The sequence below is a fragment of the Xenopus laevis genome, chromosome 1L, assembly GCF_017654675.1.
Source record: "Xenopus laevis strain J_2021 chromosome 1L, Xenopus_laevis_v10.1, whole genome shotgun sequence".
Lineage (NCBI taxonomy): Eukaryota > Metazoa > Chordata > Amphibia > Anura > Pipidae > Xenopus > Xenopus laevis.
Window position 1 is genome coordinate 110136446 of NC_054371.1, and position 26702 is coordinate 110163147.

Here is a 26702-nt window from a genome sequence, read left to right on the forward strand (position 1 = left end):
GTGTGTGTGTGTGTGTGTGTGTGTGTGTGTGTGTGTGTGTGTGTGTGTGTGTGTGTGTGTGTGTGTGTGTGTGTGTTTTATAGCATCTTTTACAGAACGTTTTAGGAGTAAAACATATGCCATAAAGGCATTTACTCATTATCCAAAATAAAGGCATAGCTATGGGAATATTTTTGGCAAGCCTGTTGTGATATTAGGCAAGCACTTGAAAAAGTTAAATAAAAAATCTATGCCCCCCACTATTCTGGCATTCACTTATGGAATGCCAGCACAATAAAATGCAGCAGTTGTCTTAGGGTCAGTCCACACGAGCAGATTCGGGGAGATTAGTCGCCCCAGCCACAAATCGGCTCTTCTTTCGCGCAACAATCTCCCTGAACTTCAACTTCGGAAAACGAAGCACCGCGTGTGAATTTTTCATTTTAGCCGGTGAAGGGCAGGGAAAATGCAGTTCGGGGAGATTGTCGCCCTGAGGAAGAGCCAATTTGTCGCAATAATCTCCCTGAATCTGCTGTGTGGACTGACCCTTAAGGTGCCCATACACAAGAAGATTTTGTCATGTGAAACGATTGATTTTAGAACAATCTGTTAAGATTGCCTACTTATTGTTACAATAGATTGGACAGGTTTAAATATTTTTTTTAGTGAAACAATGAAATCAGTCAGTGGATGCAACGACTAGATAATCCTAGTTAAACAAATGTTCAGACAGCCATTGGTTAATATATGTTAGACAAAGACAGAAGTCTTCTCACATATCGTTAACCATTGAAAGATGAATTATTTGTTAAAACAAATGGATAGCCAACAAGATCGTTCACAGGGAGGCTCGTGTATGGCCATCTTAAGCTCTAAGATGCGTTTACATATAACTTAATATTGCACCAAATAAAACCTCCTTCTTGTTTCTGTCATGGTTGTCAATTTTTGGCTAAAAAAGATGAACAGTTGATGTTCACATAACATACTTCCTTTATAACGTAGCAAATAAACATAAATTCCCTAGATCATGCCTAAATAATTTGATTCAAAGCTAGCCATCTATTCACTAAATACAAATTAAAGTGAGAATAATACATTTTAGTAAAATAAATTAATCTGGATACATCCTATATAGCACAATACAAACTAAGCCAGGTGGTTTCAAACTCCTTGTTGTGTGAGGAGGAAAAAAAGACGTTCTTCATGGATGAATTAACTAGCCTTAATGTCTGTCAGATAAGAAAACAGAAATACACTCAATGATGACTATTACTGGCAAATGCAAATTTTAAATTTGACATGGTTCATAGAATACAAATAAGTGGCAATGATTACATTTCCTGTTAGGTGACCAAAGTGCACTTAGAAATCTGCAGTATAGGCAGTCAGTTGTATTGTAGCAAGGGATATCTTCATGTTGGTCAGTTCTAACTGTGGCCACAGTTAAGATGGTCTTCAGATTGCTCTAGCATGTCAAGTATCACCCTGATAATGGTTTGAATAGCCTGGCCCAGCTGTACTGCTGTGTAGGGTTTCCCTAGAGGGGGTACATGGATGAATACCGATCTGCCATGGCTCTGGTATAAGGAGGTGTAGTAAGTAAAATCACAGAGGTATCTAAAAGAAGGAGAAAAAAAATAAAATATAGCACCATTTCTCATAGCTACCATTTATCTTAAAGGAAAACTATACCCCCAAAATGAATACTTAAGCAACAGATAGTTTATATCAAATTGAATGACATATTAAAGAATCTTGCCAAACTGGAATATATATTTACATAAATATTGCCCTTTTACATCTCTTGCCTTGAACCACCATTTCGTGACTCTATCTGTGCTGCCTCAGAGATCACCTGACCAGAAATACTACAACACTAACTGTAACAGGAAGAAGTGAGGAAGCAAAAGGCAGAAATCTGTCTGTTAATTGGCTCGTGTGACCTTACATGTGGTTTGTATGTGTGCACAGTGAATCGTACGATCTCAGGGGGTGGCCCTTATTTTTTAAAATGGCAATTTTCTATTTATGATTACCCAATGGCACATACTACTAAAAAAGTATATTATTATGATAATGGTTTATTTACATGAAGTAGGGTTTTACACATGAGCTGTTTTACTCAGTATCTTTTAATAGAGACCTACATTGTTTGGGGGGTATAGTTTTCCTTTAAGCAAATATCCAAAGAGGTCCACATAACACAGAAACCCCCAATATATCTATCACAGTTACCTGTTTCTTCAAAAAGTATGAATAAATACCATTTTCTATGCAGAAATCCAGCTGTTTAACAATTCTTCTCCTTCTGCATCATTTGAAATCCTGGCAGGGAAGGAGGGGCTAAAACACCGATGTTACAAATTGTAACAGCTTCTCCACAGCTTACAGACAGCATGCAGGAAGTACATAACCCACAATGCATTGCACTGTGATGTTCCTTTCCTTATTGAAATCTTGTGTGCAGGGAATTGTGGGGTATGGAGGATGCAGGCTGAGGACAGCTGGTTGTTGATACAAAGTAACAGTAGTCAGCCAGCTCAGCAAAGTAGTCAGAGAGATCAGCAGGAGAGCAGGGGCTAGGCTTTGGGAACTGTCAGAAACCATTAAAAATCAGGTATAGTCTGCATATTTTTTAAATGATGTATATTGCAAAGTTGCTTGAAATTATGTTTACTTTTCAAAAAAAAAAAAAAAAAAAAAAAAAAAAGTTATGTTTGCGTGGAGTTCCCCCTTAAGTATTTGAAGACCAATAAACATTCATAATCAATACAAGACCATGCAAAAGCAGGCAAATATATTAATATATGACTGTATTTAGGACCTTGAGGTGCTCCAATGACTGGATGTCAAGAGCTGAAAATTGCATGTTAAAGGGGTTGTTCGCCTTTAAAATAACTTTTAGTATTATGTAGAGTGTGATATTCTGACTGAAACAATTTGCAATCAGTTTTAATTTTGTAATATTTGTGGTTTTTGAGTTATTTAGCTTTTTATTCAGCAACTCTCCAGTTTTTCACTTTATGCAATCTGGTTGCTAGGGTCCATATTACCTTAGCAACCATGCATTGATTTGAATAAGGAGTGGAATATGAATTGGAGAGGGCCTGACAATACATCTGTAGTCTTACAGAGGTATTTGTTTTTAGATGGGGTCAGAGACTCCAATTTGAAAGCTGGAAAGAGTCAGAAGAAGGCAAATAAACTATAAAAAATAAATAATGAAGACCAATTGAAAAGTTGCTTAAAAATGGCTATTCTATAAACACATTTAAAGTTAATTAAAGTCGAAACACCCCATTAAAATAACTCTGGCAAACACAGTTTGTGGGGCAGATTTACAAAGCTCGAGTGAAGGATTCGAATTAAAAAAACTTCGAATTTCGAAGTGTTTTTTGGGCTACTTCGACCATCGAATGGGCTACTTCGACCTTCGACTACTACTTCGAATCGAACGATTCGAACTAAAAATCGTTCGACTATTCGACCATTCGATAATCGAAGTACTGTCTCTTTAAGAAAAACTTCGACCCCCTACTTCGGCAGCTAAAAGCTATCGAAGTCAATGTTAGCCTATGGGGAAGGTCCCCATAGGCTTGCCTGCGTTTTTTTGATCGAAGGATATTCCTTCGATCGTTGTATTAAAATCCTTCGAATCGTTCGATTCGAAGGATTTAATCGTTCGATCGAACGAATAATCCTTCGATCGTTCGATCGTAGGATTAGCGCTAAATCGTTCGACTTCGATATTCGAAGTCGAACGATTTTAGTTCCTAGTCGAATATCGAGGGTTAATTAACCCTCGATATTCGACCCTTAGTAAATCTGCCCCTGTGTGTGCAGTGAACACAGAGGGCTTACTGATACAGGTTTCTGCATAATGGCTGTTGCCACAATCAACACTGTTACATGGTGTGAAATCAATGAATAAACTGTTAAAATTAATGTTTTGCTTTATTTTACCCCTTAAAACACGAGAATCTATCTTCTATAGGCAAAGGCACAAAGCAGAATTGGTGGGTGGGCAGCTAAATGTTTAAAATTGCCCCTCAATGGACCTGAATGTCTCACAGTTACGTTTGAGTGTTAATTGCCTGACCAACTAGTACATTGACAGTGTTTAGGTGATTACTTATGCAAGTCAATCAAGGGGCAAATCAAAATGCATTGCATTCAGCGTGTCAAAATGGAAATTTTGTAGGAAGAAAACCACTGGAAATCACTCCAATATGCCATTGCCCCAGATCAGCACACAATCTGCTGTATAGAACATATACATCATTCAGATTGCTGGATTATGATGAGCTGGGCCCTTGCATAATTGTGCATTTAACTATGTCTTTTATTTTTGTGGATTACAAAGAATACCGTGCAATGATTGGTAAGGTTAATTTTATGTATTTTTATCCCAACAAACATACCTGCCAGCATCTGTAGACACAGTGAACTGAACATCCAGGCCAGCTGCAGCAGCTCTCTTGCAGACTGTATCTATGTCGATAATGGAGTGCAAGCATTCTGGTCCTCCTTCCACACAACACTGCGTGCCAGGGCAGAATTCACAATTATCAAGACCCTGGTAGCCTGTGTTGTGACCACATTTCTCTAGTGTTATAGCTGTAGCCATGCCAGACACTCCTACGTGAACAATCACCTACAGAACAAATAAACAGGTGTGATGGGCTTTTATTGTTGCACCAACCAAAATTCTGCCTTAGTTGTAACTGGGTGAAATGCAGGTTCTTAGCAAGCCTTACAAAAACTCATATCATATACATACTAGACGGCCAAAAGCTTACAGACACAATATACATAGGGCCATGTATTTAGGTCACCCCTTCTCAAACTGTGAATTGTCCTTGTATGGAACACTCACTGCCAAGTGTGGAAGCATTGTCAGCCTACGAATTGCCTTACATTACCATTACATTGCCAAGTGTTGACTGGACTGGTAAAGTTTGAAGACACTGGATATAGGGGGACGGGGGGCAGGAGGCGAGAGGATGGCGAATAATGATTTTTTTTTTTTTACAAATCATCAAATCACCGCAGCACAGATAACACAGACATGTATTGGATCAGTTTCTCCTTACCAGACATCCATTTACTGCAGCCTTTAAAGATTACATTTTGGCTTACTAACTATATTAAAGCATTTTTTTATTCTGCACAGCCTAAAGTAAATTATGGATGCCTTGCGCATGCACATTATCTGTTATGTCTATGAAGATTCTCATTTATCCAGGTCATGTTATACAGCATGTAGTAGAATTAAGTCAAAAGTAACTGGACATTTAGGGGCAGATTTATTAAGGGTCAAAACTCTCAATTTGTAAATTATCCAAACTCGAATTTCGAGATTTATCATACTCTGGGCCTTTAAGAATTAGACTCTTCGCCATCTAAAATTTGCCAAATTACTGTATAAGTAAATGGTAGGGTTTGAGGGATCAATTTGGTGATGTTTGCAGCCTTCCTGACATTAACTAAAAGTGAGTTTTTCAAAGTCGAGTCGAGTTTTTCAAAGTCGAGTCGAGTTTTTCAAAGTCGAGTCGAGTTTTTCAAAGTCGAGTCGAGTTTTTCAAAGTCGAGTCGAGTTTTTCAAAGTCGAGTCGAGTTTTTCAAAGTCGAGTCGAGTTTTTCAAAGTCGAGTCGAGTTTTTCAAAGTCAAATCAAGTTTTTCTAATTCGAAACAAGTTTTTCTAATTCGAAACAAGTTTCTAAATCGAAACAAGTTTTTCTAATTTAAATAGTTTTCTTAAATCAAATTTGATTTGAATTAGGAAAAACTCGATTTTGAATTAGGAAAAACTCGATTTTGAATTAGGAAAAACTCGATTTTGAATTAGGAAAAACTCGATTTTGAATTAGGAAAAACTCGATTTTGAATTAGGAAAAACTCGATTTTGAATTAGGAAAAACTCGATTTTGAATTAGGAAAAACTTGATTTTGAATTAGGAAAAACTCGATTTTGAATTAGGAAAAACTCGATTTTGAATTAGGAAAAACTCGATTTTGAATTAGGAAAAACTCGATTTTGAATTAGGAAAAACTCGATTTTGAATTGAGTTTTTCTAATTTGAAACAAATTAGAGTTTCTCTAATTCAAATCGAATTCAATTTGAGTTTTCAATTAGTCCGTTGAGAAAATTCGATTTTATTAATAAATTTAGATTTAAATTTCAAGTTTATGGGAGTTTTAAAAAAATACACATGAATTCGAAATTTGATGCTTGATAAATATGCCTCTTAGAGTTTTTCTTGAAAACGTTTCTCCACTCATCCAAGTGGCTTGTAAAGTTCAAGAAAAACCCTAATGTCCACTTGCCTTTGACTTAATTCTACTAGATACTGCATTTTCTGTTATATTACTGCAGCTACTCATATACTGTATAGAGTATAATGACTGTCAGTGGTTACAAGTGTATCTAAAAGTCATTTAATGGGAAAAAGGCTCAGGAACTATTACATGAATATCAATTATTCACAGACAATACAGTCTAATGTCATTTGAAATTGCCTGTGATGAACGGGAACAAGCCGCTCAAAAACCATCCCTCTTACTAATAACATTAATAAAAATAATACACATTTTACAAGGCAATAATATTTTCTACCAAATTTCATTTGCATTATCACCATATTTGTAGGATCCATTGGCGATATGGGGCAACCTTGTGGTGATACTTTCTTGGAAGATGTTGTGGGGTGGGGGAGTCTTTAACAGGTAGTTAAATCCAGGGTAGCTAGAGGTAATAGATTACAACATGACTGCCTGAAATCTCATGTTTTTTTTACTTTTTTTTTTTTTAACCCTGTACATGTTATAATATTTTTACCTTTGGTTTGTGTTTTTTCCGCAGTGCTGGGATTAGTCTTTGAACAGTCTCATATTCAACTGGAATTTCATAAATATTCAAATCTACCTCTTCTCCCAAGCCCAACTTTTCCATTTCCTAGAAGACAAGTTTATTACAAGAAACGAAGTATCGGAATATACTAGTGAAAGTATGCAGCATAAGATGATAGCTTGGATGACTTACTGTTGCTATTAAAAGCAACCTCTGAAGCCACTTCTTACTCCAACACATTCAGGCAATATCTAGACACACAATATTCCTACAATTTACATTTCTACATATGTCTACAATCTAGTGGGCCTAAACGTGTACAACATGGCAAGACACAGAAATTCAAGGCTGAACCAATGCAGGGAATAGATGGACTTTTGAAAAAGCATTGCAGAAGAAAGGCAAAGCTGAATGTTTTCAAGTAAAACCAAGGGTCTAAACAAGAATTAACTGTAAAATAAATAAAGAGAAGCAGCATGTTAATTTAGAAGTGAACTACCACTTTTGGGGCAGAGACACACGTGGAAATTCCTAGAGATTCAGTCGCCCGGCAACAAATCAAATTTTCTTCGGGCAACTAATCTCCCCTAACTGCCCTCATGAGGAAACTTAGGGCAACTTCGGAAAACAAAGTGCTCCGAGTGCCATCCCAACGGCAATTTAAATTCTAGCCAGCGCGAAGGCATTGCGGGGAGATTAGTCGCCCAAAGAAGAGGCGATTTGTCACTGGGAGCCTAATCTCCCCAAATCTCCATGTGTGTCTCTGCCCTAAAAAGGATCTAGGGTAGTTTTTAGGAGTTTACTAATTTAGGAAAAGACATAGGCCCAGAGTGGGTAGACATGTACCTGAACTGCAACCCAACTTGCATTCACAGTGTGTTCTCCAAAAGGGCCAAATCCTGCAATGATAAAAAAAAAAAAACTGTGAATTTTGGTTTACAGTAAAACCATGTGCTTTTTTGTAGGTTCTGTTGTATGGATAAATAATAGGTCTTAAACTCAAAGTAAATGTTTCGACAATTGTTTTACCTGCCCAATCAACATAATTATGGGTGGGTTGCCTTTGTCTTACAAGGTCTGAGCACTTATGACCATTTTCTCTACACTTCCCCCTGACTATAGTGTTGAATTATTACATATGCTGTACACTTTTTAAAGAATTTTAGAGAATTAAAATTGCAAGTGTGCCTTTTGCAGCATTACATCTGCTAAATCGATTTGAAAAATGGAAAATGATTGCTCTTTGATGTTGCTCTGCTTAGAAAATGATGCTAGTAAGCAGAGAAGAGCCATATGATATGTAAATGGTATGTTCTAAGCAGAGGAACATCTCAAGACATTCAGTTTCTCAAAAAAATTCCTTTTTAACCAAATGTAGCTGCTCGGCCTTATTCGCAAGCAGGTGGCACTGTCGTTTCAAATTATATTACGGTAGTTTAAAAAAAGGTTATCTTGAACACTAAAAACAAAATAATGTAAATTGTAGTGCTTAGAAAAGTGACTGGAACAATTTTACATTAATATGTTTTAGGGTTTACAATTCTTTTAACAATATCATGGCTAATATAAATAAGAAATATGACATTTTTAAGCCATATCTCATACATTTAATCATGTTTCAAAATCAGAGGGAAAAAAAGTCTAGTGGAAGACTATTATGATCTCAGAAGAAAACTGAGGAACTAAAAGTACAATAACCATTTTAATTTAACATTTACCGTATATACTCGCATATAAGCAGAGATTTTCAGCACCCAAAATGTGCTTGAAAATCGTTCCTCTGCTTATACGCGGGTCAGCGAGGTGAGAGGCAGTAAGAGAGAGAGAGGTTCCATGGCAACGCATCCTGCCTATGTTCTACCCAGGGACATCACGTGGTTCATGGACAGCGCTAAACCCAATGACTTATTTATGAGTGACATACGGTATATGTATAGAAGTACTAGTGTCCCCGCTCTTCATCTGGTCCTTTAAACCCTCCTCCGTCCCACCAACAAACCCACCCCAGTACCTGCTACTCTTTGACTTCAGTCTCCCCTTACTCTCAACTACCGTACCGTACTTCCTGTTTCTCTCAGCCGCGCCTGCGCACAAGCCGCAATTCCCTTCGGGCAGAGCTAAAACTACTCCTCCCGGCATGTCTTTCTCTGGCATACGGGAGATGTTACCGGTACGTAAAGATGTCAGCTGTGCTGAGGTTCGAGGTCTGGGGGAGAGAACGACCGGGAGCTGCGGTGAGAAAAATCGATCGGTTTGGGACCGGACACTGCGGGTGTAGAGATTTGAGTTTCAAGTAAGGCGAGTAAGGCGACTCAGTTAACTACAATTCCCACAATCCTCTGCTGTCAGTAGAACGCTGGGGGTTGCAGTTAGAGGCTTCGAGTGGTTAACAGAGCTCAGGGCAGAGCCTCTTTGTACTGGTAACATCACTGCTGCTATTAGCACCTGTATTTTATTTATATACGGTATGTGGCTCAGCTATTGAGTGGATCTGTTGGGATGTTTGTTCCCTTTGTTATGAGGTGGGTACGACTAGCTGCTGCCTGGCCAATCAATTACATTTTTTTTTAAACTTGTGCTTGTTTTTATGAATTAATGTTTTAAGCATCATGGCTTGATTTTTAACATTAAACCGACTGTTTGATATTTCTGAGACTTTTCTGAGTTGTGTCTAGGCTTATACGCGAGTCAATACGTTTTTCTGGGTTTCATAGGTAAAATTAGGTACCTCGGCTTATACGCGGGTCGGCTTATACACGAGTATATACGGTATTTCTGAACCATAATTCAAGGTCTATATATCGGACTAAAATGTCACAGTGGAAAGTGAATTCTTTATATATTTATGGAAAATCATTGGGTTCCTTACAATTTACAATAGTTTTATCCAATATTAGGTCCAGCGCTGCCCCAGTGGAGAAGATTCTGACTCCAATACATCTTGCAGAGATCTGCATTTTTTAATGTCTTCTCCATTGGGTCAGCTCAGGACCTAATATTGCATGAGACCCTGTCTGCACTACTTCTTGTATAGATCAGCAGCGCATGCTCCATCCCTTTCTTCCTCATTTGCACATTGTGAATCATATTGGCAGCCAATTCATTCAATGCTAAGCGAAGAAAAGAGTTGCAGGGCAATACCTCTTTGCCTTTTAGTAAATATGTATAGGAACTATCTTAAAAATCTAGTTTGTGCAATAAGTTCTCCTAGTGACCATGCATACGCACTGAAGATATCAACATATAACTATTGCACAATTTAAAATCTTCAAAGTCTTTATTTTTCCCAAACATGTTAAAGCATATATTGACCCCATATCTTTAGCCTAGGCCAGTGCTGAGCAACTTCTGTGGTACCGAGGGCTGGAATTTATCTGGCCTACATGGTAGAGGGCCAATAATAGGAGCCAGTGTAGACCACTCCCTGTTTTTAACCACACCCACATTACAACAAGAACTTTTAAGACCATATCCACATTCACATACAAGTGTTTGGCATTCAGCCTGTCTAAAGTACAGATAGTAAAGGATTAACTAAGAGAAAGAAGAGAAATGAATTTGAGACAAGAGTGGAGAAAAAAATATTTTACCAGGGCAAGAGACATATAAATATATAATATGACAGTAATCAGAAAATGCTTTATCAGCTATATCATTGTGGCAATCTCATTTACATGCACCACCGATTAGAGTTTTTAAAAATATTCAAATTCGATTTTCGAGATTTATCACTCTCTTGCCCTTTAAGAACTCGAATGAGACCATTCGACGCCTAAAACCTGCCGAATTGCTGTATAAGTCAATGGGAGAGGTCCACGGATCAATTTGGTGATTTTTGCATTCGAGTTTTTAAAACTTGAATCAAATTTGATTCGAGTTTTCGGGTCAATCATATTCACCCGAGTTTAGAAAATTTGATTTTTATAATAAATTTCGATTGGTTGAATTTCGAGTTTATGGGAAATGAATTTGCCCATGAATTCGAAATTTGACCCTTGATAAATTTGCCTCTAAGTGGGAATAATGTGTACAGCAATATTGGAGACTATGTACATACAATATGTGCCAGTAATCTGTAGTCATATAAAGGTATATATGTACCTGCAGTATGGTTGGGGATAATAAACTTTTGTTTGTAAATTACTGGAGTCTTGCAGTATTACGTGCAATATTAAATACATGTTTCTTAATTATTATTGGAGACCGTGTGCACATATAGGGCAGGATTACACTATATTATGCCCATGTGTATTTGTAAGGCGTTATATACAAATGGAGCTGCAGATCCAGAATTACTGGAAACAGACTGCAAAGCTTGTTCCAGTATCTCTCCAATGCTAATGGCTGTCCTGTAGGCTGCCGATAGAATTATGGGCACATGCTGTGGATATGGTGAGTGGGGCATCTGGCACCATGATGAGCAAAAAATACATGTCAGTTTTGGTCACTAGATGTGAGCTCTATTTTCAAATTATCATGCAGTTGCATAACAAAGGAGTGCCCTTAGATAGAAAGTACATTTAGTGAACTTTGCACTGACTGGCACACAAACAACAGATGGAAAATTAGAATCTGTGTCTGCGTTTGAACCCTTTCCTCTGTAAAGACAAGGCATGTTCTTCCTTTTATTGTGGACATTATATTTCTGTAACATGACAACAATGCAAATTGCTCTTCTAAACACACTACTATTAATAATGATCTGCAATTAGAATTCCATTTTTTAATATAAAAGGTATTAATAGGGGTTGTTCACCCTTGAGTTAACTTTTAGTATGATGTAGAAAGAGATATTCTGAGACAATTTGCAGTTGTTTCAGTTATTTAGCATTTTATTCAGTAGCTCTCCAGTTTGCAATTTTAGCAGTCTGGTTGCTAGGATCCAAATTACTCTAAGCAACCATGCACTAATTTATATAAGAGATTGAAATACAAAGGGGGCTTGGATAGAAAGATGAGCAATAAAAAGGGTACATGAGATGCAAAATTTATGCAAGCCTGTTTCTTTTGGATCTAAGGTGATAATACAGGGGTGTAACAACAGGGCGCCGGGCCCCCCCCCACCAGAAAAATATTCGGAGGCAAATATTCCAGCACCCCCCCCCCCACGCCGTTCGCCAAGGAGCAAGTGCGTCTACTTAAAGAAAAAGAAAGTGGTCGGGAGGGGGATTTCAATGCTATACAGGAAACAGACCCTGTGGTCAGGGCCCCCATTTTCCCCACCACTCCCGCGGGGTCTACTCAAAAACACCACACACAAAAAGACAAAACTATTATTGCAATTCACTAGATTATAAATACACTTGTACAGGTCTGTGATGTACTTTAGCAGTTACATGTCTGCCATCAGTCTTAGCAGCTGCTGAGACTGATGGCAGGTTTGGAGCTGTTATATACCTGCTCGGTGAAAGAAAAGATGTGTATGGTGCCTATTTATGGTTAGGAAACATGACTGTACTGTGACACAACAAGAAAGACAGCAGATACAGATTCATACTAATTTGGCAACTTTTGTCCAAACAAGCCTAACTTAGGGGCAGATTTACTACGGATCGAATTTTGAAGTTAAAAAAACTTCGAAATTCGACCCTCGAATTGAAATCCTTAGACTTTGAATATTGAAGTCGAAGGATTTTTAGTGTACTCGAACGATCGAATAGAAATAGTACGATCGAACGATTAAATAGTTTGATTCGAACGATTTTTAGCGATCGATCAAAGGATTTTTATTCGATCAAAAAAGCGTAGAAACGTGCTGTGGAAGGTCCCCATAGGCTAACATTGCACTTCGGTAGCTTTAATTTGGCGAAGTTTGTTTTAAAGAGACAGTACTTCGATTATTGAATGGTAAAATATTCGAACGATTTTTACTTTGAATCAAAGTCGAAGTAAATTCGAAGTCGTAGTATCCTATTCGATGGTCGAAGTACCCAAAAAATTACTTCGAAATTCGAACTTTTTTAACTTCCAAAATTCACTTGAGCTTAGTAAATCTGCCCCTTAGTGTTTCTACATTTCTGAACTGAGGGCAACATTTCTTTTTCTCACCTAATCGGATTGCTAACTCAAAACACAGGTAAAGATATATATTTGAAGATATTATTTTAAAAGTCACTGTACAGAAAATAAACAATCAATCTAAACCTCCCCCTAAATGGTCTAGATTTGTGGTAGGGCAGCACTTCTATCCCTGCAGCGCTGGGGTCCTCAATTTGATACTGGCCTGGGCACTATCTGCAAGGAGTTTGTATGTTCTTCTTATGCGTGTGCAGGCTTATTCCGGTTTCCTCACAAACTCCAAAAAAAGCTTACAGGCAGGTTTATTGGTTCATGATAAAATGACAGGGACTTTAGACTGTAAGCACCGCTCTGGCAAAGAATGATGAACATGCTCTGCAAAGCACTACAAAAATGTGCTGCTGCTCTAGGAATTACATGTAATAATAGATATATAATACATTAGCAGCAGGGTATAGTAATATCGAGTAGATTTAGCTTTAAATAGCAATTTAAGTATAAATAATGTTGCCACAGACAATACGTTGTTGTAATCACACTATACAGACAGCAGCCCTTTCCCTTGCAAAGAATAAGTGTATATGTAAGCAATTTAAATATTTGGAGATACCACAATATCAGTACACAGCTTAAAAATATTTAGACAGTTTAACCCAACAAATCTTCCACTGTTTTATAATAATTTAACACCCAGCCACGATAAGTAAAAACACAAGTGAGAATAGAACTGCCGACAATGGCTGCTTTCTGTCACTTACCAGTCACCACCACAGCTATCTTTTGCTCCTCCATCTCGTTACGACCCTTCTACCTCACCCTCTTAAAAAGATCGGAACCAACACTACCGTGTCCGGTCCTGTCACCTGCTGCACAGGTCGGCTCCAACTAATATCTACACAAGGGAAACAGCGAGTCATGTGATAACATTAAGCTCTCAAGTTGCGTCCCAAGCCTCATTTTCAGTGTTCTCTTCCTGAAAGTTTTCGCTAACGCTGCAACAAGAGTGGCAGGATTTTACACGCTTCTATAGCAACTACGTACAATTGCCAAGGGCTTTTACAACTCTATGATCCTATCTAAGCTTCCGGTGCCCTTGTCCTGACGTGCACCGGAAGTTATTAGCAAGTTCTGTCTCGTGTGGAATATAGGTGAGTGTTTTGCGAGAGCTGGTGTCGTAGTATGAATGGAAGGAATTGCAGTTTAGATGTGTCTCTAGTCTAGTAAACCAAATGTGTTTATTATATGCTTTAGTGGTCGAGGTGAAGAGATGCTTAAACTTGACACCGGTCTACATTGTGCTTTAGGGATGTTCGAAGCCGGCCAAGGAGCTTTTTCATCCAAGGACAAAAGTAGCAGCCTGTGCGCCCCAGTTGTACTGCCTCACCAATACCCACTGTCAGGTTGTGTTAACAGACACACCAACTCACACGGGAAGGGAGAGGAAATAAAATGAGTTGTTACTGATTGGCTTTTGAATTTGGACATTACAACTGCAAGAAATCATAATATTTAACATTCCTGCAATTGCACCCTGTTCTCATTATATTTCTTCCCTAGGCACGCGCCTCTACTGCTTTCCCTTATTTCCCTTTAATGTGACTTTAGAGATTTAAGCTGCATGTTTTGACAATTCCAAGAGTTAGATTTAGGGTAGAGTTCCACGAGCGTTTTTGGTCGGATCGTCGCCCGACGACAAAACGCACGCGACAAGACAGATGGAGTCGCACGCGTGTAGATCTAATTAGACTGAATGAAAAGTCGGAGGTAACAACTACATTACATCCAACATGACTGTCTGATATGGACACAGAAAGCAGCGTCTTCATCCGACAGTTGGACCGTGTAGTTAACTTCGACTTTTCATTCAGTCCAATTATATCTTAACGGGTGCGACTCCATCCGACTTGTCGCGTGCATTTCGTCGGCAGATGTCGATCTGACAAAAAACGCTCATGGAGCTCTACCCTTCTGGACGTTGCATCTCCGCTGCCACTTAAAATTTCCCAGATTGCTGATTTGGGAGGATGCTGCATCCGGAATGGATTTAATTGTCTTTTTTATTTGTAGTTTAGATACATTACACAAATACATTATACAAATACATGACATTGTCCTCCTCTCGTTTGTTTTATTCCAAGTCTGGAGGTCACCTGATTATAATCCTGTTCTTTATTATTGACACTGACTCTATGAGCATGGCCTCCATGAAGTATAGGAAGGACATATCTGTACAAATAATTCAAATCAACTGGACTTGCTGTGGTTTTTTTGAAGACATTTCACCAGTCATCCAACCTGCTTTCTAAATTGAGAAAGCCAGTAAGGTGACCGGTGGAACCCTTTTCAAGAAATAAAACACAGCAAGTCCAGTTGATTTTACTTGTGCGGGCCGACCCGATACCCGCAGGTTTACCCGTGGTTCAGGTGGGTTCAGGCCGACCTTGCACACTCTTTTCCGGGTCGCGGGCGCGTGCGGGTTGAGCTCTTCTTACTGCTCTCCCCAAGGAGAGCTGTAAGAGAGAGGGTACAACTATTTAAAATGATCAGTGGGGGTGGTTTTCTGGTAAAATAAGTCTGTATATTGGAACCATGTTACAATATTAATACATTTATACAACTGTTTAATGATTGATTTGTTTCAAATGCAGATTTGTCAGGAAATGGATCCATTAAAAGCACAACAGTTAGCGGCAGAATTAGAGGTGGAAATGATGGCTGATATGTATAACAGGTATGAGTATAGGATCATCACTTTGCATTATTTCCCTCCATTTTAAATACATGCCCCATACCCTTACCTTCATTACCTTCCCTTAACAGTGCATGTATCCTGGACATTTCTAAAGCATAACTGTTGGATATGAAATGATCAGTCATCCCTTGCATTTCTTTGACCTTCCCTTTTTGCTGTATCCCCCTTCCAACTTTTTTGTCTGTAATAAATATTTCTTACATTAGATAACCAAGTGAGTGTGCTAACATTCTGGTGGGCTGCATGTAACCTGAGCTAAAAACTGACAATTTTTACATTGGATGAGATGCTATATCAATAAAAGAGCATCATTTCACAAATTACTGCTGATCCTTCATTTGTTTATATATATATATATCCTATATAATAAAGTTGAAGTGTCTCTGCGTCCAGTCCCTGTGTCCGTGGGATTGCGCTACTGCGCATGTGCCCCACGGACCTCTAGCGCCCGTTAATTTAACGGGCTTAATGTCTAGTATATATATATATATATATATATATATATATATATATCTATATATATATATATCTATATATATATATATATCCTTGATAAAGGCAAATGTTGAAGAACAACAGAACAAATGGACCCGCACTCCAAGAGATTTTGTGAAAAAAGTGTCTTGTTTTTATTCACAGATGCATATCCGACGTTTCGGTCCCTATTGGGACCTTTTTCAAGGTCAATATGTGTTATAAAATAGCAAATATTCAATAAATACAAATCAATAGTATTTATTGAATATTTGCTATTTTATAACACATATGAAGATGTTGGTTACATCATTTGCACAAATTTTTTTTTTTAAAGAAATGTTTTAAAAAAATGGTCTGGTATGAAGCACATTGTTATTTAATGTTTGGTTTTATCACATTTTGTATCATCCTTGAAAAAGGAAAAAATAGGGACCGAAACGTTGGATAAAGATGCAATAAAAGATTGTTTGTCTGACATTAAAGGGAGTGCTGGTCTATGAAACATTGGTGTATACAAGATTTACCGTGCACCCCTGCCTTTATCAAGATTGATTTTGGAGTGAGGATACTCATCTGGAAGAGATATATATATATTGTCCACAATTCTGATACAGCATCCTTCATCTTTCCTATAATGTAATGGTAGGAAGTTGGCACTAGCTCTTTTGCTGTAATGCCCTAAGTTAATGGCTACGTCAACTTTTCTGTGGAACTGAATTGCTTTTAGAAACTCACCTGTCTTATACTAGCATTATTTACTATACTATAATTTTATTTGAACATTCCATTTCTTCTCTCTCTCTCTCTCTCTCTCTCTCTCTCTCTCTCTCTCTCTCTCTCTCTCTCTCTCTCTCTCTCTCTCTCTTATTTTTTGTTTTACTTTACATCATTTATTATTTTCTCACCTCTCCTAGAAGGAAAACATGTGGGCAGCTGACTATATATTTGCTCCAGCATGGAAATATTGTTTAGTTGTCAATCCTTGATTGGGATCAATCAGGGATTAATGATACAGAAAATGCTGAAATCAAGGAGCTCAACCCACTGTAAATATATAATTTTAAGGGTCAGGTGCTAATGGAAGATGCCTGCTTTGTATAGGGATCAATATACAGCTGCACACTGAAAAATTAAATTAATGAAAAAGTGTTGATTTTCCCTATATACATACAGATAAGGCTCATCTGAGCCTATTTTAGTTTTTCAGTCTGCTCCTGAATTGTTTGCAGCTGTATTCTATTCTAAACAGGAATACATGTGTTCTTCATCATTGTCCTGTCCTTGGTAGCACTAAAGGAACCATTCTGTTGAAAAAACATGCCATAAAATATCCTCTCTATTCTTAGAAAAATGTTTATTTTACCAAATTAGAAAATGAAATTAAACCAGTAATATTTGTACAATAACTTTTAATTTCACCTTTTGTATAATATGATGGTTCTTGCCATTTTTTTACATTTTATCATTGACTCACTCTTTTTCTCTGACATTCTCTCTTTTTGATTTTCATAAAATCTGCTTTGCATTTGCCTAACATAGAAATGTAACATTTTGTCTTTCTAAGGATGACTGGTGCTTGTCATAAAAAGTGTGTTCCTCCACACTACAAAGAGGCCGAACTGTCAAAAGGGGAGAGTGTATGCCTCGATCGCTGTGTTTCTAAGTATCTGGACATCCATGAGCGAATGGGAAAGAAGCTTACCGAGCTGTCTCTGCAAGATGAAGAGCTGATGAAGAAAATGCAACAGGGTGTGACTTCCACATAGTAACATTGCCAGCAAAATAAGGACATATAAGTTCTGTATTACCATATTTTTATGGTGGGAAAAAAAAAATAGTGAACAGACTATACTGATCTGAAGGAAATCTACTGGACTTTTCATTTCCATTATCTAAGTGACTGAGAACAGTTTTTCTTCACAAAATATTGTAGGAGTTGGATTTTTGAAAGCTGGATAATTATCTATGCCTTTTATTTCCCTTTTTTTTAAACAGTCCTGTTGGGAGAATGAAAAGTCAGTGTATTAGAGTGTAGCTTGTTTGTTCTAACCATGTAGTATTTACTAAAGTGTGCTAAAGAATTGTGTTACTTGTGCTGATGAAATCCAAGTTCCGGTCATTCTAATCAATTTATTTCTATTGGTCCAATATTGTATTCTGTAATAACACTGAAAAGTGTTAAGGCAACAGTGACTCAGATATTGGTTATACCCCAACTTATTGCTTTTTTGTTGCCCTTGCTGGATTGCAGGTTGCATCATATAGCAGATTACTATCAGTGGCACAGTGATCTCTCTTTAGTTTTTGTAACATATAAGCTGTTCTTATTCAAAATTCACAAACTGCAATAGAAAACATGCAATTAAATAATTATTTTCTCTTATACAATAAAAGTTACCTTACTCGTAGTGCTGTTTTATTTGAGGATCTAACGGCTAGACACTATTTTCCTCTTCCTGGAACAGTAGCTTTTGAATGTTTGATCTGGAGAGTTAGTTAAAGGGATTCTGTCATGATTTTTATGGTGTCATTTTTATTTCTAAATTACATTGTTTACACTGCAAATAATTCACTCTACCATATAAAATGTAATTCCTCAACCAATAAGTGTAAATTTTTTTTAGTTCTAATATTGGTGTGTAGGCAGACATCTCAGGTAATTTTGCCTGGTCATGTGCTTTCAGAAAGAACTAAAATGGAACTGCTTTCTGGCAGGCTGTGTTTCCTCCTATTCAATTTAAGTGAATGTGTAGCACTGGGACCTGGATTTTACTTATTTGAGTGCTGTTCTTAGATCCACCAGGTAGCTGTTATCTTGTGTTAGGGAGCTGTTATCTGGTTATTTTCCCATTGTTCTGTTGTTAGGCTGCTGGGGGGGGGAGAAGTGGGGTGATATCACTCCAACTTAAAGAGTGACTGAAGTTTATCGGAGCACAAGTCACTTGACTGGGACAGCTGGGAAACTGACAGTGTGTCTAGCCCCATGTCAGACTTCAAAATTAAATTTAAAAAAATGGAGAAATGGATTTCCGTTAAGAATTCTGCTGAAGCAGCACTATTAACTGGGGTGTTTTGAAAAAAACATGTTTTGCCATGACAGGATCCCTTTAAAAAATGTTAAGCTCCCTTTATATTAAATGAAAATATTAGGTGTGGAACGATTATTATATTAGCCTTTCAGTGTTTCTCCTACTTTTTATGCTAATGTTTTTTGAAGCATGAGAAGCATTAACACGTTTCATGACCATTGAGGGTGTGATCAGCCAGAAATGAATGGCGAAAAAAGAGGATTACTGTTTAATGAGCTAAGTAGAGGCATTCTGTTTCTAGATGATGCCATTTAAATAGCTTGTAGTAAATGCGTTTTTAAGCTCTGTGTTAAAAATGTTGACCTCAACTTCATGTAGGATGGTTGTACATGAGAGAGAAAAGGGATGACTATATATTTTCAAATAGTTTACACTTAATAATCAGGTGTGCTTAATTATTATTATGCCTTGCATAATTATACACCAGCTTTTTGTCCCATGTTTTTATATAACTTAGGCCAAGATATGCATTGCATCTATGCTTGCAATCCTTTCTTTTTGTAATATTTCAAGTATCGGTCTCCCTTTTAAAAACATTTGTGGTGGTATGGGTTTGATTTCAATTAAAGCCCTGGCTTTCCCTCAGACATTGCTGTCACTTATCTTTCCAGGGCTGACACACTTGGCATGCCAATTAAAAGATCAAAGATGAGTCATTATTTCCAGTTTTTTTAATTAGAGGCAAGTCATTCTAGTGCAGAATGTAAATGTCTAAAACATTAATACCTTCCTGTTAAACCTTTCGTGCAATATGCAGTGACACTAATAGATCAGATGTGTGATCCTATTAGATGACTGTTGTTTCGTCCAGACTGACTGTTTCATCTGATAAACCTTTTCAGCAAGTGTATGGTCCAACAGTAGCCTAGCAATAATTATGTTGATCTGTGACCTGCAATAGTGATGCCAGAATGAAATGCGATTGATGTCCCAGATAGAGTCTAGTTTGAGGGAGTCAAGGACGTCTGGAAGTTATAGCATGCAGTGTATGCAAAATTTGATTTCAGCATTTGAATGGATGCAAAGGAGTTCATGTGACAGCTCTCTGGGACTGGATAAAGCAAAGGTTCCGTGAGTAACCATCTTCCCCTCCCCCCACATACACAGATACCCATACTGCCACCAAGAACAGGGTCTGCTACGGTGGGCAATTGCAGTAAAGGAGGCATTGGGGATATAAGTGGGGCAACAACAGGAAAACGCTGGGACCCCTGAGATATGGACTAAATACCTTAGCTGCCACAATCCTTCACTTTGATATATAACATATGCCAAGCATCTCAATAGTCACGCCATAGTCATCAAGTGAATTATAACTCCCAAGTGAACTATAACTTCCTTTAATGAGCTCATGGACAAACTTAAGCAATAGGGTGGCCACCTTGCAGGTCTAGCATTGATCATACATGGGGTTTTTATATTATAATGTGTTAATAAATTTGGTTTTAAAAATTAATTGAGGTTGTGTTTGCATGATCTAGTTCACCACAGACCACCATAGCAAATTTAAATGGTATTGAAGGTTGTCAATTTATTGAGTGCCGCTAGTTGGATCTTTGGTTTCTTTCTTTCTAATATTTAAATTTATGTATTGTCCAACAGTAGCATTTGTCCTTCCCCGTGTATGGCCACTCACACAGCCTGCCCAAGTTAGTTAGTTGGACTCACAAGTCAGTGTATATAATCTATATTCTGTCAGTAAGAGACCATGAGGCTCTGTTTAAATTACAATAAATCAGGATAACTGCAAGGTTCACAATACTTGCTCTTGTTAATTTTGTCACCAGCAAAACATTTTGTGAATGTAATAATCATTTTGAAAAGTGCAAAAAATTAACAAGGAGACAAAACATTGTGTCAGAAATGTCTTATCAGAAGATTGCATTCAGTTGGAGAGTAATAGTGTATATTGCACTTCACGAACCACACCAAGTGCAAAATGAAATAGGTCAAGTAGTTTATGGAAGAAGAGCTGTGTGCTGTGTTGGCAGTAAAGGTCTTAACATGACAGAGGAATAGAACAGCCTGTAAACCGAAGACAGGAACAACAAGTAGTAGAATTCTGAATAGTTGGGCCAAATCATTCCTGAGTGCCTGACGAGTCTCTATAAATCCCTCTGTAGCTCTAGGGCCAACATTTCTAAAAATGACATTTCTAAAATGCTAAAAGGTGGCAAGAGTTATAGCTTATCTTCCATTTTCTCTGCCTTGAACTTTTTCCAGACTTAAAGGACATGTAAACCCCCTCCACAAAAATGTAATATGTGAAGCTCTTTGAAAACTTTAGATCCCCTTAATCCTCCTATAACCCATGCTGCCCCCTCCCTCCAGAATTTGCTTTGTCTGTTGACTTATGAGCATGCTCAGTTCTTCTCAGCTCAGATTACTAAACACACCCTCCAGTCTAACAGCCAATGAAGAGCTAGCATTATTGGTTCCTATAGAAACTCTGCTCTTGCTCTCTGATCCTATTTTTTTTCTCCTAACCAACTTTCCTGAGCTCAGCTTAACCATTACAATACTCAGCCCCAACAGAACTTTTTACCAAAGCATTTTGTGCCTGTGTAAACCTGCATTCTGCATTGCATGAACTTTACAGTATACATGTCCTGTGTGCAGATGTCAATGTTACTGATGATGTCAGAGGGAAAATGGTCGCCAGGTGAAAACTGCTATATGTTTGGTGATGGTACTGGCAAATGGAGGGGGTATATGCAGTACAAATGATGTGGCTTGGGTGGGGAAGATATGCCCAACTTATATACATGGTAGGAAAATGTATGCTTTACATGTACTTTGAGTTGTTGCGGTCCTTGCAACTTCACTGCAAATCCATTGGGTGTAAAACCGCATTCATGAAAGGTACTTGTTGTGTTAAAAAGTTCTTGCATTTCCGTATAGTTGTTTTTGGTGCCACTCAGTCCTTTCTGCTTTCCATTCTGAATTGACCTCTGCCTCACCTATTGATACAGGAGAACTGTGGAGCTACCACCACTTCCTGACCAGCTGTGTTCCCTTCGCTCTCAATGTCACTTACTGCAACATACTTGCGCTTTAAGGACCGGGCGCAGTTGTCGCTCACATTGAACACCAGAGGGACTTTCACGTCTGAATTAAGATGAAATTCACACACAGTTGTGGTCATTTTGGCAAATTGGATGTAATTGCAGTAGACGTAGCAATTTCCCGACAAGCATTGCCCCCTTGTGACTTCAATGTTGCTGGAAATCTGGGAAAAAACTCTGCATTGTGAGGTAAAAAGAAATGGCAATTGCATTTGAAAGTGCCATTGCACTGCATTTGTGGACACAAATCAGCCCTCTAGGCTTTGAAAATGTTATAGAAAAAGAGGAAGTATTTATCTATGTTTGCAAATGTTCTCCTGAGGGGCAGCTATTGTACTTCTGGTTCTAACAGATGGGGGATATGTCCAAATGCAATAAAAGAATGTGGAAGAAGATTACTAGGTTAATCATAAGGATGATTTAGAGGAAGGTTTTCCACAACTTTTGAGTAATAATTAGTAGTAATGATCTGGAGCAATATTGGAGTTATGCTGAACAGTTAAATACTAACTCTTAGGGTAGGACTACATGGATGTTTTCGGCACGATCCGACGCACTGCAACAAAACGCCGGCGACAAATTGCATGCAGCAGAAATAAGGTAAGTGAATGCATTGTCGGATGAAGTTGCAGCATTGACCCAATGCGACACGACTGTCAGATGCAGCGCTGCACGCTGCATTTGCATCCGACAGTCGTGTCGCGTCGGATCAATGATGCAACTTCATCCGACATTTCTATCTCTTACCTTATTTCTGAAGCATTTTGTCGCAGCACGGCAGATCGCACCGAAACGTCCATGTAGTCCTACCCTTAAAGGAAAACTATACCCTGCAAACAATGTAGGTCTCTAGAAAAATATATGGCATAAAACAGTTCATGTGTAACAGCTCATGTGTAAAACCCTGCGTCATGTAAATAAACCATTTTCATAATAATATACTTTTTTAGCCATTGGGTAATCATAAATAGAAAACTGACATTTTAAAAAAATAAGGGCTGCCCGCTGGGATCATATGATTCACAGTGCACACAAACATACCAAACAAACTATACTTGTTAGGTCACATGAGCCAATTAAAAGACAGAGTTTTGTGTTTTTCTTCCACACTTCTTCCTGTTACAGTTAGAGTTGTAGTATTTCTGATCAGGTGATCTCTGAGGCAGCACACAGACCATCACAAAATGGTGGTTCAAGGCAAGATCTGTAAATATATACTCCAGTTTGATAATATTCTTTAATATGCCACTTAATTTGATATAAACTATCTGTTGCTCAAGTATTCATTTTGGGAGTATAGTTTTCCTTTAAGGATCTGAATAGATAAACAGTAATGTAAAAAGTACTGAGATTAAAACTAACTGATCTTCAATGCCAGTTGAGAAGGATTATTGGCTTTTAATATGCTTTTAATGGATGGGTCAAAGAATGAGTTAGGTTTTAAATATTACTCTACATATAATCTGGTGTTATTCAGCAAATTTCAGGTTCATGAAGCAATTCCTTGTTACTGAATTAATAAATGCTTGCTTTACCAGAGCATTTGTTCCTCAGTACAAAAAATGCAGAGTGTGATGATGGTTGTGATTATAGCAGGTATTGCTAGTCTTTTCTTTTCAAATTGTCTTTGTCGCATTTTACAATTTTACAGATGCTTACATTTAAAACAATGTATATAATTAGCTGAAACAATCATCAACTACAAAATAGAATAAAGAATCCAACAAAGAAGAAATGGCTAAGACCTGTATCACTACTATACCTCTGTGTTTGAGCCTTTCCCTAACTCATTATATTCAAATCTAGTCGGAGAATGCATAATGTGAAAGGTATCCCAATATTCTGTGTATGAATGTTCTTTTATCATCTAATGAACCTAAATAAACTGACCACCTTTTTTTAAATTGCTGTTGATTTGGTTGGCTACCTTCCCTATAGCCTCTTGTAGACATAGTTTATAGAGTCAGACAAAACATCTTCTAACTTCTGGGTATTCCCTTTAACCCAAAATAGGTAAAACAGATTTACGTGTAGCTGTCGTCAAATATAAACAAACATAATGTACTTCAGATGAGTAATCTGCAAGACAATTGTATTTGTGGTTATAATACTATTCTTCTCTTAGCTATGGCACCTATATATAATTCAACCCTTTTCCATAATGATTTTATAACTGGACGAGACCACATGTAGTGGAAGATATCCACATTATGTTCTTTACATTTTGGGCAGAATGAGGTTGTCGAAAAATTTTAATTCTTTTCATACATTGTTCTATAACGAAGATGTATAAGACGAAATTCTTGATTTCTCCAACTCTCTGAATTAAAGAGTCTCCTATATCCTTGTATAGTTTTTAAAAGTACCTTAGGAGTAATATCCGTTCCCATAAAAGAGGACCAATTTTTTCCCCAAATTTTCAAACAAATTTAAATCAGAAGAGGTTTTATTTTAAACAGTTTGAGTAATTATAGGAATCTTGTTCTTGTGCAGGATTATCAATAAAATGATTAATAGATCCAAAGAAAGGGTGTTGAATTATTGTAAATATTACATTTTTCCCTATCAGATTTGGAGAGTCTGTTTAGATAAAAAGGGGATAGAAAAGGTGACATAATTTAGTTTATTCTGTTTGGAAAGTATTTTCCATACAATAATCATGTCTCTATATATTGGGTTAGACTTTATATCAACATGTTGATCTGACCAGTTTTTATGAAGATAAGAAACTACAGATTCATTTGATTCCAACGTGAACTCCAGGGTAGAATTAGTGAATGTTTCTCTCCCTTATAGCCATTCTATTATACATCTAAAATTAGATGCTAAGTTAAATTTTCTGAAGTTGGGGACATTTAGTCCCCCTAGTTGCTCCAGTTTTCTTAATTTTTCCAGAGAAAGTTTTTTTTTTTTTTTTTTTTTTTTTAAAAGATTTATTTATTAGTCCAATACAAAGCCATACAAAGTAGCATAGTCAGCACATTAAACAAATAATGCAATTGACAACGCATCGGAAGATTTTTAGTTAAACCCCTGGGAAAACAAAGAGGATGCAAAGAGGCATCCGGGGAAAGGCGAAAGGTCATATAGAGAGCAGCGGGAGAAGGAGATAAGAAAAGAGGTGAGATAAGGAGAGGGGAGAAGAAGAAAGGAAGAAGAAGAAAAGAAGAAAAGAAATGAAATGAAATGAGGGAGGGAGACAGTGAGCTAAATAGCAGCTACAGGAGATTGCGAGATATAAATAGATGGGCAGTGTATTCACCATCGGGCATTCACAAGTGCACATATAGACTAGGGGACAGACATTCTAAAGGATCCATGACCCGCGAGGCACATCCCTCGGTCCGTTCAACCCAAATAAGTAATAAGAAATAAGAAAGAGGAGCAGCCGGCTATCAGGGATCTGGCGGAAGCCAGTCAATGTGGGGGGAGTGTGAGTCTCCAGGTCTATTGGAGTAGGAATTGTTATGTAAAATCCACAGCGACCAGGTGTTAGTAAATTTAGTTGGGCATCCCCTGGCTGCATAAAATTGTTCCAGAATGGGCAGGGTTTGTTCCACCAGACTGATCCAAAAGGGTATTGTAGGCGGCTGCTCCTCTTTCCACTTAATAGCAATGGCCTTTTTAGCCTGAAAAAGCAAAAAAAGAAGGAGATTCCTTTCTGATCGTGAGATCACAGCGTCCGCGAGATAGTTGAGAAGGAGGACCGTTGGATGATGTTCTATAGGCAAGACCATGAGCTGTGTGAGATAAGTAACAATATCAGTCCAGAACCCATGTATCTGTGGGCAAGACCAAACCATATGGAAAAAGTCAGCTTGTGAACTCTTACATCTGTTGCATTGATCAGGTATAGCAGGGTTAATTTTGTGGAGCAGGGAGGGCGTATAATATGCCCTATGAAGATATTTGAACTGAATGAGTCTGTCACGAGACCTAATAAGGGGAGAGAGGGTATCCTGCAAGATTGAAGTCCATTGCTCAATGGTGAGGTCAGGGATATTAACAATCCATTTCTCGTAGAGACCTTGGGCGGATGAGGGCTTGGCTCGACCAATCTGGCCATATAAAGTCGAGAGAGGTTTGCAGAGATGCTGCTTGCGAAGTAGGTCTTCAATTGGGGAAGTTTTGATCTGTAGGGTTTTGGAGTGAAATTGCTGGGTGAGGGCATGCCTCAATTGCAAAAAACGGAAAAGCATTCTGTTGGGAAGGTGAAATTTGTCCTTGAGCTGATCAAAAGTGAGTAACACATTATCTGCATAAACATCATTGACATATTTAACATTGAACTGTGCCCAAATAGCGGGGTCAGGTATAGTGAGCAGTTGGTCAAGATACGGATTACACCATAGCGGAGTGAACGGTGAAAGAGCTACATCAGAGTTAGAACACCCCGGGTGCACCTGTTTCCAGGCCCTAGCCACATTTCTCATCATAGATGTGCATGAAGTCAGAGGGAGCTTATCC

At 37.9% G+C, this 26702-nt stretch overlaps 2 protein-coding genes across 3 annotated transcripts; one reads left to right on the forward strand and one right to left on the reverse strand.

Annotated features, from left to right (window-relative positions):
- Window positions 1-718: 718 nt before the first annotated feature.
- On the reverse strand, window positions 719-13749 carry LOC108712617 (pyroglutamyl-peptidase 1). The gene is made up of 5 exons (XM_018254914.2): window positions 13611-13749; window positions 7681-7733; window positions 6823-6939; window positions 4404-4636; window positions 719-1599 (listed from the first exon to the last, which is right to left on the reverse strand). Exons 1-5 carry the CDS (start codon window positions 13642-13644, stop codon window positions 1410-1412), a joined length of 627 nt encoding a protein of 208 aa, XP_018110403.1. The 5' UTR covers window positions 13645-13749; the 3' UTR covers window positions 719-1409.
- A 111-nt stretch (window positions 13750-13860) lies between these two features.
- On the forward strand, window positions 13861-18685 carry timm10.L (translocase of inner mitochondrial membrane 10 homolog L homeolog). 2 transcript variants are annotated; one of them, XM_018245039.2, is made up of 3 exons: window positions 13861-14000; window positions 15501-15583; window positions 17646-18489. In XM_018245039.2, the coding sequence occupies exons 2-3, from the start codon at window positions 15513-15515 to the stop codon at window positions 17845-17847; spliced, it is 273 nt and encodes a 90-aa protein (XP_018100528.1). In that variant the 5' UTR covers window positions 13861-14000; window positions 15501-15512; the 3' UTR covers window positions 17848-18489.
- Window positions 18686-26702: the final 8017 nt, after the last annotated feature.

Coding starts and splice junctions, on each gene's coding strand:
- LOC108712617 (XM_018254914.2), bottom strand. CDS start 13,644: ATGGAGGAGCAAAAGATAGCTGTGGTGGTGACTG. Junction 4,637..6,822: donor GGAAAAAACACAAACCAAAG/GTAAAAATATTA, acceptor TTTGTTCTGTAG/GTGATTGTTCACGTAGGAGT. Junction 1,600..4,403: donor GTGTCTACAGATGCTGGCAG/GTATGTTTGTTG, acceptor TCCTTCTTTTAG/ATACCTCTGTGATTTTACTT.
- timm10.L (XM_018245039.2), top strand. CDS start 15,513: ATGGATCCATTAAAAGCACAACAGTTAGCGGCAGAATTAGAGGTGGAA. Junction 15,584..17,645: donor ATGGCTGATATGTATAACAG/GTATGAGTATAG, acceptor TGTCTTTCTAAG/GATGACTGGTGCTTGTCATA.